The 13,751-nt window shown below is 39.5% G+C and overlaps 1 protein-coding gene across 1 annotated transcript in view; it reads left to right on the forward strand.

The window, feature by feature from the left end:
- The first annotated feature begins 1,039 nt into the window (after positions 1–1,039).
- ttc12 (tetratricopeptide repeat domain 12) overlaps positions 1,040–13,751 on the forward strand; it is a 39,253-nt gene continuing 26,541 nt past the window's right edge. The window contains exons 1-9 of the mRNA XM_020502701.2: positions 1,040–1,226; positions 5,983–6,152; positions 6,394–6,424; positions 9,702–9,779; positions 9,893–10,014; positions 10,117–10,176; positions 10,602–10,673; positions 11,064–11,124; positions 13,142–13,330. Of these exons, the coding sequence (XP_020358290.1) occupies positions 1,172–1,226; positions 5,983–6,152; positions 6,394–6,424; positions 9,702–9,779; positions 9,893–10,014; positions 10,117–10,176; positions 10,602–10,673; positions 11,064–11,124; positions 13,142–13,330 (838 nt within the window). The 5' untranslated portion in view covers positions 1,040–1,171. The remainder of the gene's footprint in view (positions 1,227–5,982; positions 6,153–6,393; positions 6,425–9,701; positions 9,780–9,892; positions 10,015–10,116; positions 10,177–10,601; positions 10,674–11,063; positions 11,125–13,141; positions 13,331–13,751) is intronic.

Raw genomic sequence — 13,751 nt, forward strand, 5'->3', positions numbered from 1 at the left:
ATTGTTTTAGCTCTACCCATAGATTTTGCGGTGACGTAGTGTCCCCATGAGTAACAGAACACTGAGCCAATCATGGCGCAACTAGAGAATATTACCAACCCCATGCTCCATATTTTCCGCTGACTGCCCCACAACTACAGAAAGCACCGAGCAAGGCTGAAACACCTACATTTTGGAGCTACCTTACTCAAAAAAGCACAAAAGAGACCATGTTTGTATGCAGCTTTATTAACTCAATTATTATTATTATTACATTTGTTGCAAGCTGATACGTATTAATGCCAAAATAACATGCAAAAATGAATGTCGGGTTGCCACTGCAAATAAGTGGTGGTGATTGGGGATCAACAGGCCTTTATTCCGTGGTTGTTTTAATTTGCTGCTACTTTGGTTGCAACTCAGATTCAAAATAATCCTTCCCAGCAGAATCAGGTTTAATTACTCACCTGGGGGGTACTATTCAGTAAATTGATAATCTGTCTTTCTAAAATATTGATTACTTTGCTGTGATGCATAATCCAGTTCCAGTAGTTATTATTAATTTAAAATTATAGAATGACCTAGTACCATGGTGCAATTATTCTACATGATAAAAATGCATGCTTGTAATAGTACAATTTAGGGTACAATAGGTGGACATCACTCCATTTGAAGAACTTTTAGTAAACTGTGCACATTTTCAATACCCCTGAAAATCTCATGGCGGCACTCTTGGTCTTTTTGTGTTCAGATGCTGCTGTAAATGGTCCATTATGAACCGAAGAGTTGACTGAAATAAGGGTGAGCTTGTGCTCTCCAGCGGGGTGGCAGTGGCAAGCACTCTCTGCTATATGACTGGAGCTGTTGTCACAGGCCTAATATACTGTATCAAGCCTTTATATATTTGTTTGTGGAAAATGTAGTTAAGGTGCTGCACGGGATATTGAACGCTTCGAAACCACACACGCCCCTACTTAGAGCACGTGACCTTTAGAAATCCAATCCCCACTTGGAAGAAAAAAAGTTTAACGTTACCATAGTTACAGGTACACTACACACTCAAATCAAGAGGAATAGTAAAGATTGACTGCCACACTATTGTAGCTACAGTAGCTAGCTAAACAAATAAAATACCTCGTTTCCTTGGTATTGCATAATCTCCGATTAGCAGATTACTTGTAAACAAATCAACATGACAAAAGAGTTCGAGGATTTTGAGAGTTTCTTGAAGAATGTTGATGAAATAAGTAAGTACTGTACCAGCACCACCACCAGTTATTAATCCACAGTAACGTTAGCTAGCTGACGTTAGGTACGTGTGCGTTCGGGTTTGAAGCTAGCTAGCTAGAGTACTAGCTACTAGCAACTAGCTGTGTGTGAAATTTGTTAGGGACAGATACAGTCAAGTCATTTTAGCTGACTGTTCTGGTGAAAGACATAAGACCAATGTAGTTGGCTAACGTTAGCTCTAACTTTAAAATGCTGTATCTAACGTTAGCTAGCTAGCATCTAGGCTTTCAGGACAGCCAGTAGCCTAATTTCTGGAAAGCAGTGGCGGCCAATGCCGTTTATGATGCGGGAGGACGATTTTATTTTCTATTACAGCATGTTGGATGACTGTCATTCACATTCCATGCACCCAGTTTAAAAAAAAACAGAGACTTATGCTACTACATGATACTAGAATTTTCCCTATACCTATCATGAGGTTGATACAACCCAGTTTATGAATGAACGTTTACAACGTAGGTGAACACAGGTAGAGAGAAACATTTTAGATGATAGACAGTGACACATGCAATACCCCCTTGCACACCCTTGTCTGCATCTAGCTTATCTAGGGTGTGTTGGTCAAATTCAGGTATTTGTATCCCTGTTTCGTTTGCTTCCATTTAAGAAACGTTTTTCAACAGAATCCGTGGAATGAATACACCCCTGAGCATGCATAAACACAGTTCACTTTCATAGCAGCCAGGTTGTAGTCCTTCTAGCCTGTAGTCATTCTAGTTGCTGTCATTCATCAGCTGTATGGGACCATGCAAAAAAAACTTTCCAAGCCAAACCATGTCATAACTGCTACACACAGCCTACATCGTTGTCCCCATATTAGCTAACGTCCTAGTCAACATAGCTAATATAACTAATGCCTTATTAATGCTACAATCATGCCGTAATTTTACAGTACAGAGTCAGTAAGCAGTTACACCGGTGGGCCCTGGTGGTAAGAAATTAATACAACCAAAAGCTTACTTTGACTTGGAAGAGTTCCAGTATTGTGTGTTGGATAGTCATAGCCAGCTAGCAAACATAGCATCCCTCTGTTTGAGCTAGGTGTTTGAGTAACTAAACCAGCTAGCTGCATTTGCTAGCTAAGTAATTAAGTGAAACTGAAAGTTAAAAAATGACTCTCTCGCTCTCTTGCTTCTCCTTCATTTTTGAATAAATAAATGTATTGATAACTGTTGGCTTTCTATCTCTTTGAGGCAACTACTCACCACATTGTATGAACTGCAGTGCTAGCTAGCAGTAGCTTATGCTTTTAGTGCTAGATTCATTGTACTCTGATCCTTTGATTGGGTGGACAACATGTCAGTTGATGCTGCAAGAGCTCTGGTAGGTTGGAGGACGTCCTCTGGAAGTAGTCATAATTACTGTGTAAGTCTATGGAAGGGGGGAGAACCAAGAGCCTCCTAGGTTTTGTATTGTAGTCAATGTACCAAGATGAGGAGGCTACTGTAGCCCTTCATTGCAAAACAGTGTGTTTTAATAAATTATTTGTTGACGTGAATATATTTAGTATAGTTTTATCTAAAAAAGTATAACCTTTTCAATGTTTTACAATTTTTATTTGTATGAAATTCACTGAGGAGGATGGTCCTCCCCTTCCACCTCTGAAGAGCCCCCACTGCTGGAAAGACAGCTCAACCACTTAGCCTATCTACTTTTTGGACTTGAATGCCAAAACATTCAGGAGATGGAGGTGCTCAAAGTTGACCCATTTTGCATAACCCACCAAAAGCACCATACCATGAGACATCCATGATGTCTTCATAGCAGTATACTTTTTTTTACATTAGTTAAAAGCTTACAAACTGGGTTGTCAAACAATTTAATCATTTCTAGAAAACCACGTAAACCCAGATTTTTTTCTCTCCGTTTTCGCATATGTTGCAGTTTGGACACTAATTTACATTTCATGTGTTGTGCCCACCATCGTTTGAGACACAACATACTCTTGAATACAGATGATGTAAAATAGGATCTAAGCTACAACATACGCGAGAAAAAAATTATCAGAGTTTCTGCATTTTTAGAGAAATTGTTAAATGTAAAAAAAAAAAAAAAATACAGTATATATTAAGAAAATTATAATAATTCAAGAAATTATCAAATAGTTTGTCAACCATTTTTGTAAGCGTTTAAATTAAATCAAACTCAACTGTTTATATTTTTCAGTGATGAAGACATGAATTTCTCATGGTATGCAAAATTAAGCAACTTTGGTCCCTTCTGAATATTTTGACATTCACGTCCAAAAAGTAACTTTCTGACCACTTCTACCATGAGGAAATATGTATGGTAAGTTTAGTTCAATTCAAAAAGGGTGCAGTAAAAAAGTGATTGAAATGAAATGGAAAGACCCTCATTTGTTTTCCCTTTATTTGTTTATTCCTGATAGGGTATTGTCTACAATAGCTAGATAGCTACTTTAGATTAGTGAGGCGCACAGTCATTTCAGGGTAATGCAATGATAAAGAATAGTCTACTGCTGAAGGCAGGCTACAACCTAAAACTTTACCAAGGAAGACCTAAGGTGTTCATGTATAAATTCAGACAATAACAGGGATTATGGGAGTGGTACTAAGTGAATAAAGCAGGTCACAACCATTTCCAGAGGAGTGACAAAGTCAACACATCTAATGGAGTATTTCACCCAAATTACAAAATGTCACTGGTTTCCTTACTCTGTAAGCAGTATATACAGTGTATCTTACCTTGTCTGAGTGCTTACAGGGTAAGGAAACCAAAATGTAATTTTGTCATTTGGGTGGACTATCCCTTTAATCTGTGTGATCTCGCTCTCTGTGGCCGATGTGAGTACATTTTTTAAACAAGTCAACACTCGCAAGGCTGCCGGACAGCACAACAGTGCCTCTTCCCCCTCAGGAGGCTGACAAGATTTAGCATGGGCCCTTGGATCCTCAAAAAGTTCTACATCTGCTCCGTTGAGAGCATCTTGACTGACTGCATCACCGTTTGGTATGGCAAATGCTTGGCGCTCGACCGCAACGTGCTACAGAGGATGGTGCAGACAGCCCAGTACATCACTGGGTCTGAGCTCCCTGCCAGCCATGACCTCTATATCAGCCTTGGTTTCTCAAATGACTGCCTCGCCTGGTTCACCAACTACTTCTCAGATAGAGTTCAGTGTGTCAAATCGGAGGGCCCGTTGTCCAGACCTCTGGCAGTCTCCATGGGGGTGCCACAAGGTTCAATTCTCGGGCTGACTCTTTTCTCTGTATACATCAATGATGTCGCTCTTGATTCTCTGATCCACCTCTACGCAGACGACACCATTCTGTATAATTCTGGCCCGTCTTTGGACACTGTGTTAACAAACCTCCAGACGAGCTTCAATGACATACATTGACATTCAATGCCTGCCCGTCTAGCATCACTACTCTGGACGGTTCTGACTTAGAATATGTGGACAACTACAAATACCTAGGTGTCTGGTTAGACTGTAAACTCTCCTTCCAGACTCACATTAAGCATCTCCAATCCAAAATTAAATCTTGAATCAGCTTCCTATTTTGCAACAAAGCATCCTTCTGCGCTTCAGCACTGGTCATCCCCAAAGCCAACTCCTCCTTTGGCCACCTTTCCTTCCAGTTCTCTGCTGCCAATGACTGGAACGAATTGCAAATATCACTGAAGATGGAGTCTTATATCTCCCTCACTAACTTTAGGCATCAGCTGTCAGAGCAGCTTACCGATCATTGCACCTGTACACAGCCCATCTGTAAGTAGCCCACCCAACTACCTCATCCCCATATTGTTATTTATTTTTTGCTCCTTTGCACCCCAGTATCTCTACTTGCCCATTCATCTTCTGCACATCTATCACTCCAGTATTAATACTAAATTGTAATTATTTAGCCACTATGGCCTATTTATTGCCCTACCTCCCTAATCTTACTACATTTGCACACACTGTATATAGATTTTTCTATTGTGTTATTGAATCCAGCCACCCAAGCCATATACTGTTCACTCTGCTACTGTCTGGCAAACGGTACCTCAGCATCGACTCTCGGACCAACAGGCTCCGAGACAGCTTCTACCCCATATCCATAAGACTGCTATATAGTTAATTAAATGGTTACCCGTTCAATTTGCACTGACCCTATCTTGCAGTGACTCTATGCACACTCACAAGTCTATACAGTACATACACGTTACATACTCACACACTGACACTCATACAAAAGCTCCACACATTCACATACATTACATACATGCACACACATACAGTACATGTAGATAACACACACACACACACACACACGTATAACGGCAACACAAATACACACATGCATACCGACACACACACACACACACTTTTACAGTCATTACATGCTGCTGCTACTCTGTTCTTTATTTTTACTCTTATTATTATCTATCTTGATGCCTAGTCACTTTACCCTGCCTTCATGTAAATACATACCTCAATTACCTCGTACCCCTGCACATTGATCTGGTACCGGTACTCTCTATATACTGTATATACTGTATCTTCATTCTTGTGTATTTTATTCCTCTTGTGTTATTATTTCCTTTTTGTTATTATTTTTAAAACTCTGCATCATTGGGAAGGGCTCGTAAGCAAGCATTTCACGCTAAAGACCACACCTATTTTATTCGGGGGCGTGTGACAAATCAAATTATATTTGATGTAATCTCTTTAATTTACTCTATGCAATCTGTGATGTTCTTATACAGGCGACCTGGTCAAGGATCTGAGCTCCTCTGATGTAACGTCTCAGCAGAGAGCTGTGGAAAAGGCTGATTGCTACATAAGTACCTTGAAGGAGAAGGAGGAACCATGCAAAACCCTCCTCAACAGGACAGTGATAAACACCAATCCCTCACAACAGGCATCTGCACCGACGGTAACAGCTCAATACTCACTCTCACTCACTCTAATGACTTTTCAGATTGTATACCAATCGACTTGAGATCTTTCCTGTGGTCTGTAATAGGTTGGTTAGGTGTGCATTGTATAACAGCAGGTACATTTTTAGCACCCTTTCATTTGGTGTTTTTTGTCTTAGAAGTTACAGTTGAGTAATTTGATGTGACGCTGCAGAAACGTGTGTTTTTGAATATTTTTCTTCTATTCTTTTATTTCAGGGTTCACAAAATGATCCCAGTTCAAGTGCAGGTGTGTGAAGCTAAAATGGGTCTCTCTTTTGCTGTATGATGAGATTCTAAGGTTTGGGACAACTATATAAGCAATCATTTAGGAACAACTCCTTCATTTGAGCATGATGTGTAGCAGATCTGGATCTGTTGCAACTCACTTCTCCGCCTGAAGTGTCTACATTTGCGTTGACAAATAGCTAGATTTTTGGTAGCGCTACTGGGTAAGATGCTTCAGTAGTGTTTACGAGGCAGAGATCATGGGTTCAAGCCTCGGTATGAGCCGAGTCAGGAGGAAGCGGTACTCGCTAAGTAAGCAGCGTAACATCCTTCATATTTGCATAAATCAAACACGAAAAGTTTGGGTAGCGTCTGGCTCTGTATACAGTACATGTATCGCAAGTTAGGATTTGTGCCTTTAAAGGGGCCATCTGCGATTTGTAAACAATGTTATTGTCAACAAACACTGTATAACCTCAAAGCACAGTTAAAACTATCATTTTGATCTCATGGATGTTCAGTCAGTCCTTGAATCCATAGCTCTGTCTATGAATTTGAGAGTGTTTACATTTCTCCAGCCACGTCCCTCAGCTGTTTACCAAAACGCTGGCGGGATGGCCGCTTTGTTGTTCTTTGAACTGCAGATTGCCCCTTCAAGTGCTTACATGGTACTACATCATACTGCCCAGAGCACTGGGTCTTTTTAATCTGCAACTCCACCTTTAATTGTACTATCCCTAAACATTTATTTAAACTAAATAAATAAATCCCTAAACATCAATCGGCTTTGCTCAGAATAAATACGATTCAAACCTAGTAAATTGCACCACACAGTAAATTCCAATTCAATAGCATATGGATGTCAATACCTTTGACTGGATTACCAAGATCAGCCTATCAAGGTTCGGTAACAGTGTTTTATTAAATTGTATTTTCTTTTTTGTTAGGAGTTAGATTAGCTTTAATATTGCAGATAGATTGGGGGTTCTATCAATGTAATTGTTTGCATAATTTCCAATCTCCCATATGTTTAAAAAAATATATTTTCTTACTAATCTGCTGGAAAACCTGTTCGGATTTAAATACTACTTTTGTATGACTGAAGCCTTTAGTGAGAGGTTAAATTCTTGAATATTTAATCATTTCAGCTCTCCAAATTCATATTCATTATATATGTAGGCGGGTTTAAATTTTGTCTGGCTTGCCATTCCAAATAAAGAGGAATATCTTTTGCCCATATAATTATAAAAACAAGTCATTTGGTGTAGGCAGGGCCATATGTAAGTAGGTAAACTGGGATATGACTAAATCATTATACAGGGTAATTTGTCCACAAATACACAGGTATTTACCTTTCCATAGTAGCAAGATCTTATCAATTTTTGCAAACTTTCTTTTAGTGATCCAATACGTAATATGGTAGGTACACTTATCATAGTTTGGTTGTAATCCAGAGAGGTTAGATACATTATCTAGATCCTCTATAAGGCTGTGCAGGGATACAAATTGTGGATTTAAAAGAAAACATGAGTCGTCAGCCTACAATGACACCTTTGTATTTAAACCCTGGATTTCTAGCCCATTGATATTGTTGGATCCAATTTTCATAACTAACATTTCGATGGCCATAATAAATACTAATGCCAATAGTGGACAATCTTGTTTCACTCCTCTTGACAGTTTAATACTGGGCTCCTGAGTGGTGCAGCGGTCTAGGCACTGCATCTCAGTGCAAGAGGCGTCACTACAGTCCCTGGTTTGCATCCAGGCTGTATCACATCCGGTCGTGATTGGGAGACCCATAGTCCGGTGCACAATTGGCCCTGCGTCGTCCGGGTTTGCCGGGGTAGGCCGTCAATTGTAAATAAGAATTTGTTCTTAACTGACTTGCCTAGTTAAATAAAGTAAATAAATAAAAATGCTTTCTGAGAAGTAGCCATTATTTACTATTTTACACCTGGGGTTACTATACATACAACTTTAACTCATTGTATAAGAGATGATCCAGAATTAAAATAGTCAATTTATATATAAATTCTAGTCTACTTTATCAAAGGCCTTTTCAAAATCAGCTATGAATACCAGTTCCGGTTTCTCCGATTTTTCATAGTTATCTATTGTTTCCAGTACTTGTTTTATATTATCTCCAATGTATCGTCCATGTAAAAAAAACGTTCTGATTAGGATGACTAATATCCGACAATACCTTTTCAATTCTATGCGCTATGCATTTTGCTAGAATTTTGGCATCACAACACTGAAGTGTAAGGGGCCTCCAGTTTTTTTTAGGTGGATTGGATCTTTATATTTACCATCTGGGTCTTGTTTCAGTAATAGTGAAATCTGAGTATCTGATAGCCTATCATTTATATAGGAGTGGTTAAAACAGGTTAATAACGGACCTCTGAGTACATCAAAAAAAGTTTTATATACCTCAACTGGTATGCCATCTAACCCTGGAGTTTTCACAGACTTAACCACCTTAATTGCATCAAGAAGTTCCTCCTCTGTAATTTGGCCTTCACATGAGTCTTTCTGTACATATATTAATTTTACACTATTAATAGAACAAAATCCTTACAATTAACTTCAGTTAGTGGAGATGAAGGAGACTGAAACCAAAATTCATGCAGGAAGTACTTTTGTTCCTCTTTCTAAATATTGTTTGGTGAATCATGGAAGACTCTGTCATTTGTAACACGTTTCTGTAAATTATTTTTGATAGCATTTCTATTTTGAGGATAAAAAAATAGCTTGGTGCATTTTTCCCCAAATTCCTTTATTTCACTTAATTTTTTATAATATATTACACTTGATCTTTCTTGAATAAGTTCCTGTAGGTCTTTTTGTTTGTCCTCAAATGTATTCTGTGCCTGTGCTTATGTTTCCAAATAATGTATCTTTTGTAATCCAGTTAGTGTTCTCTAAATCCCCCCTGTAAAAAGTATATACTGTAGTCCCCAATTCAATTGTAATTAATTTCAATTGGTTCTGCTTCTCACATGGTTCTCTTCTGTGCCTAGTGTAAAATTGAATATCTGTACACGTACTGTACTCAGGTACAAAGAGTGGAATAGAGTCAATCCCAAAGGTTTCCCATCGTATTTAACATAATTTAGTGCAAAGTTTAGTGCAACTCCAAGAATTAACTACTATGTTACCAGCTGACCACTAATGGTCCACAAATGTTCTTCTCATTAATGCATTATCTAATTTCACCGTTTAGAAATGTAGAGTTTTACATTCCATATAAAACACCCGTTTAAGAATATTGTTTTATATTCTCCTTAATTCTGTAGATCATTTCATGAAAATGATGGAAAGCGATGCAGAGGACAGACATAAAAGGAGACAAAGGAGACAGGAAAAGGCAAACGGTGTGTATGAAGTCATTTCTCTAGCATGCTCTTGCAATTTCCTAATTAGCGTCGCTCTTAATTCAGCTGTTTTGAACCTGACACTGTATTTGTATATGTCCTTACTCCCTCAGCCCTTAAAGACAAGGGGAATGAAGCATACGCCCAGGGAGAATACGAGACTGCTGTGAAGCATTATAGCGACGGTTTAGACGAGCGACGAGACATGCAGCCGCTGTATACCAACAGAGCACAAGTACTCTCAACTTCATTTCAGCTTCGGCTTCACTTTTAGTTAACTTAAAAACAGTATGTTGAATACTATCGGTCCACTTTTCCCCCACTTTTTCCTCTGCAGTCCTATATCAAACTGGAGAAATATAAGGAGGCCATAAGTGACTGTGAGTGGGCTCTAAAGGTAAGGCTGACTAGGAACTTTGGGTCAATCACTAGCTCCCTCATTTTTCATAACGCCATTCCAGGCAGTGCCCTGGTGATCCTGTAGTGTCTTGGGAGCACAGAACATACCGTGCAGTGTAGAGTACAGTACAGTGCTCAGTGACTTCAATTAACTGTAAGTGGTGTGGAGAGGGGAGGAAAGTGGTTTGGAGTTCTGTAAATACCCCTTAGAATCTGTAATAAAAGCAGTCCAAAAAAATCAGTGCTCACCTTTCAGGACAATCTATTTCGAAAAACATACAAACTAACTAGACAATGGGTTTGGCCTAATTCAAGGGAGTACCGTATTTTGGTCCAGTTTTGTGTAATGATGTCCATATTGCAGATGATGTGTTCAGTTGACGTGTCACGTGTGATTCTCTTGCTCATATTATTTCATTACAGTGTAATGACAAGTGTGTTAAAGCATATCTTCACATGGGGAAAGCACACCTGGCACTCAAGAATTATAACGAGGTGGGCATTCCATTTCATTTGAACCACATCTAACTGCATTGCAGAGAAAACAGCCTACAACTGTATTCAGTCATTCTGGATGCCTATCTGCTTCAAACCTTATGTTGATCTCCTAAAATGCAGATTTTGCAACTTTTTAAGCTTACCCTTCCTTCAGCAAGTAGAGTCCTGCAAGCGTTCTGCTTAATACAATATTAAAAATACAAAGTGACTGCATTTCTTTCTTTAATGGTCTCAACATTTCTGCTTACTCTCTGTCTGTGTGTATTAGTGAGACCAGAGTCCCATATATTGATCTATGGCTCTAGTTGAGATTAGTAGAGTGCATCAGCCTATCTCATGACCAAAGGTAGCTGTAGGAAACGTAATTGACATATTTCTCTTTTACAGTCACGAATGTGCTATCAAAAGATACTGGAAATTGAGCCAGGACGGGAAAAGATGCTCAAAGGTAAGGCAATATAACACGCTGAAAAGTCTTGTTGCAAGTGAAGTCTATTACTCAGATTTGCTCATGGTCCCACTTAAACAAACTACAATTTATAAAGGCTTTTATATAGCAATCATAACATCTCAATAAACACTACATAGATGCCTCACAAATCATTTATGAACAAACTCAGCAAAGTCATACTATGTAAGGGTTATATATGACCCATGTAATCATAGGGCGAGGATCATCAACTAGATTCAGCTGCAGGTGTAATTATTTTTTTGCTCAGAAAAGGGCCAAATCAAGGAGAGCCAAATCAAATCTCCACAAGTAGGGGAACCCAAGGACCTAGGCTAACCCACCATCATCAGGGATGTGATTCTTCCTGATTAATCAGAAATTACTGTTTTTTTATGTACACTCCATTCATATACAGTGGGGCAAAAAAGTATTTAGTCAGGCACCAATTGTGCAAGTTCTCCCACTTAAAAAGATGAGAGAGGCCTGTAATCTTCTTCTGGATCATCCAAATGCTCTCTAGCAAACTTCAGACGGGCCTGGAAATGTACTGGCTTAAGCAGGGGGACACGTCTGGCACTGCAGGATTTGAGTCCCTGGCGGCGTAGTGTGTTACTGATGGTAGGCTTTGTTACTTTGGTCCCAGCTCTCTGCAGGTCATTCACTAGGTCCCCCCGTGTGGTTCTGGGATTTTTGCTCACCGTTCTTGTGATCATTTTGACCTCACGGGGTGAGATCTTGCGTGGAGCCCCAGATCGAGGGAGATTATCAGTGGTCTTGTATGTCTTCCATTTCCTGCAATTTTTCTGGTGTCCTTTGACAGCTCTTTGGTCTTGGCCATAGTGGAGTTTGGAGTGTGACTGTTTGAGGTTGTGGACAGGTGTCTTTTATACTGATAACAAGTTCAAACAGGTGCCATTAATACAGGTAACGAGTGGAGGACAGAGGAGCCTCTTAAAGAAGAAGTTACAGGTCTGTGAGAGCCAGAAATCTTGCTTGTTTGTAAGTGACCAAATACTTATTTTCCACCATAATTTGCAAATAAATTCATAAAAAATTCATAAAAAATCCTACAATGTGATTTTCTGGATTTCTTTTCTCATATTGTCTGTCATAGTTGAAGTGTACCTATGATGAAAATTACAGGCCTCTCTCATCTTTTTAAGTGGGAGAACTTGCACAATTGGTGGCTGACTAAATACTTTTTTGCCCCACTTTATATCATAGAAACCAACCTATCACTTAGCCAAAATTCACATTTTGTCCTGACTCCTGATCACATCCCACCATCTTGTCACCAAATCATCCCCTCTCGGCAGAGAGGTCTGTTAGGCATCCTCATTTATTTACGCATGATAACAGCCCTGTAACAAGGACAAGCCTACAATGACAACCCAAAGCTGGATGGCACTCATTGTTACCTTGCAAATAAAGCATTCTTTTTTTTCTTTGTGCCATCATGCCGTTGTCAACTGTGGTAAGCTTATTTTGCTTCATTAAAACAGATGGTCCCAATAGCGTTTTGTTCTGAGTCGCATGCTCATTTCACTGTTTTGTGTCAATTTAGACTAGGATGGATTCCCAATGAATAATGACACTATCATTTTCTCACGTTTTGAAGCTGTTGTTCGTTGTCGATGTGTGATTATGGAGATGTTATGAATCATCGGAAAAGACGGCAACAACGTTTCTGGAACACCCTCCTTAACTTTCCCTCAATGTATTGAAAGTAAGATAATTACTGAATCCATGTATTTAATTGGTGATACCTTTAATTCGGTAGGGTTAGGAAACATTCGTATGGCCTCCTTGCAAAGAAGTTTCCATTTCTAATCTGTGGCCCTACTACCTGTTTATAGCATATGATGCTATTTACAACATATGAATGCATATTATGAGAAACACGGTGGTCATACTGTCCTACACTCCTTTGATCCACTGCCATTAGGTTACCTCATACTAGGCTCCTCAGAAGCCATCTGTCTCCGAGCCCATGTTTTCTCCTTTCTTCCTCAAGAGTATCTGACCCAAGTGGATTTGGAGGAAGAAAGAGAATGCCAGGAAAGCAACGCGTGGGAGGAGTTTGATAAGGGAGAAGAAAAGGCCACGACAGTGCTCCAACTGTTGAAAAAGCTGGAGAGACCCGATCAGTTCCCGTTATACTACTGCGCAGGGCTCAAGCTTCTGTCGCACGCCATTACAGACTGTGAGTACGCTGTTGGGAGTTTCCCCATCCCTCTAAATCTTGTGTGAGTGGGTGTGAATGTTATTTCTTCCGCTTCGCTTTCCCCAACCCTCCTCATCCTATCCTGTGGGCCAGAAGGATGTCAATGGATGCTCCTTCAGGTCAAGGGAGGACAGCGTTGAGAGGTGGGTTTCTCTTATTCATGGATCTAGTAGTCGACTCCGAAAAAATGCAGTTCATCTACTGTTACTGAAGAAATGTGAAACTCCTAGGAGATCAAATCACTGCACAGACCTAATGTTTGTTGTGGTGGTTATGGTCAATTTGTAATCCTCTGAAAATAAAATCTGGAAGGGAAGACCTGACCTGACCCTTCTGCAGTATTGATTTATCTTCATGGTTCATTTTATCACAGTTCAGCAAACTCCCCAATATTGCCCAG

The sequence above is a fragment of the Oncorhynchus kisutch genome, linkage group LG15 (genome assembly GCF_002021735.2).
Source record: "Oncorhynchus kisutch isolate 150728-3 linkage group LG15, Okis_V2, whole genome shotgun sequence".
Taxonomy (NCBI): Eukaryota; Metazoa; Chordata; class Actinopteri; order Salmoniformes; family Salmonidae; genus Oncorhynchus; species Oncorhynchus kisutch.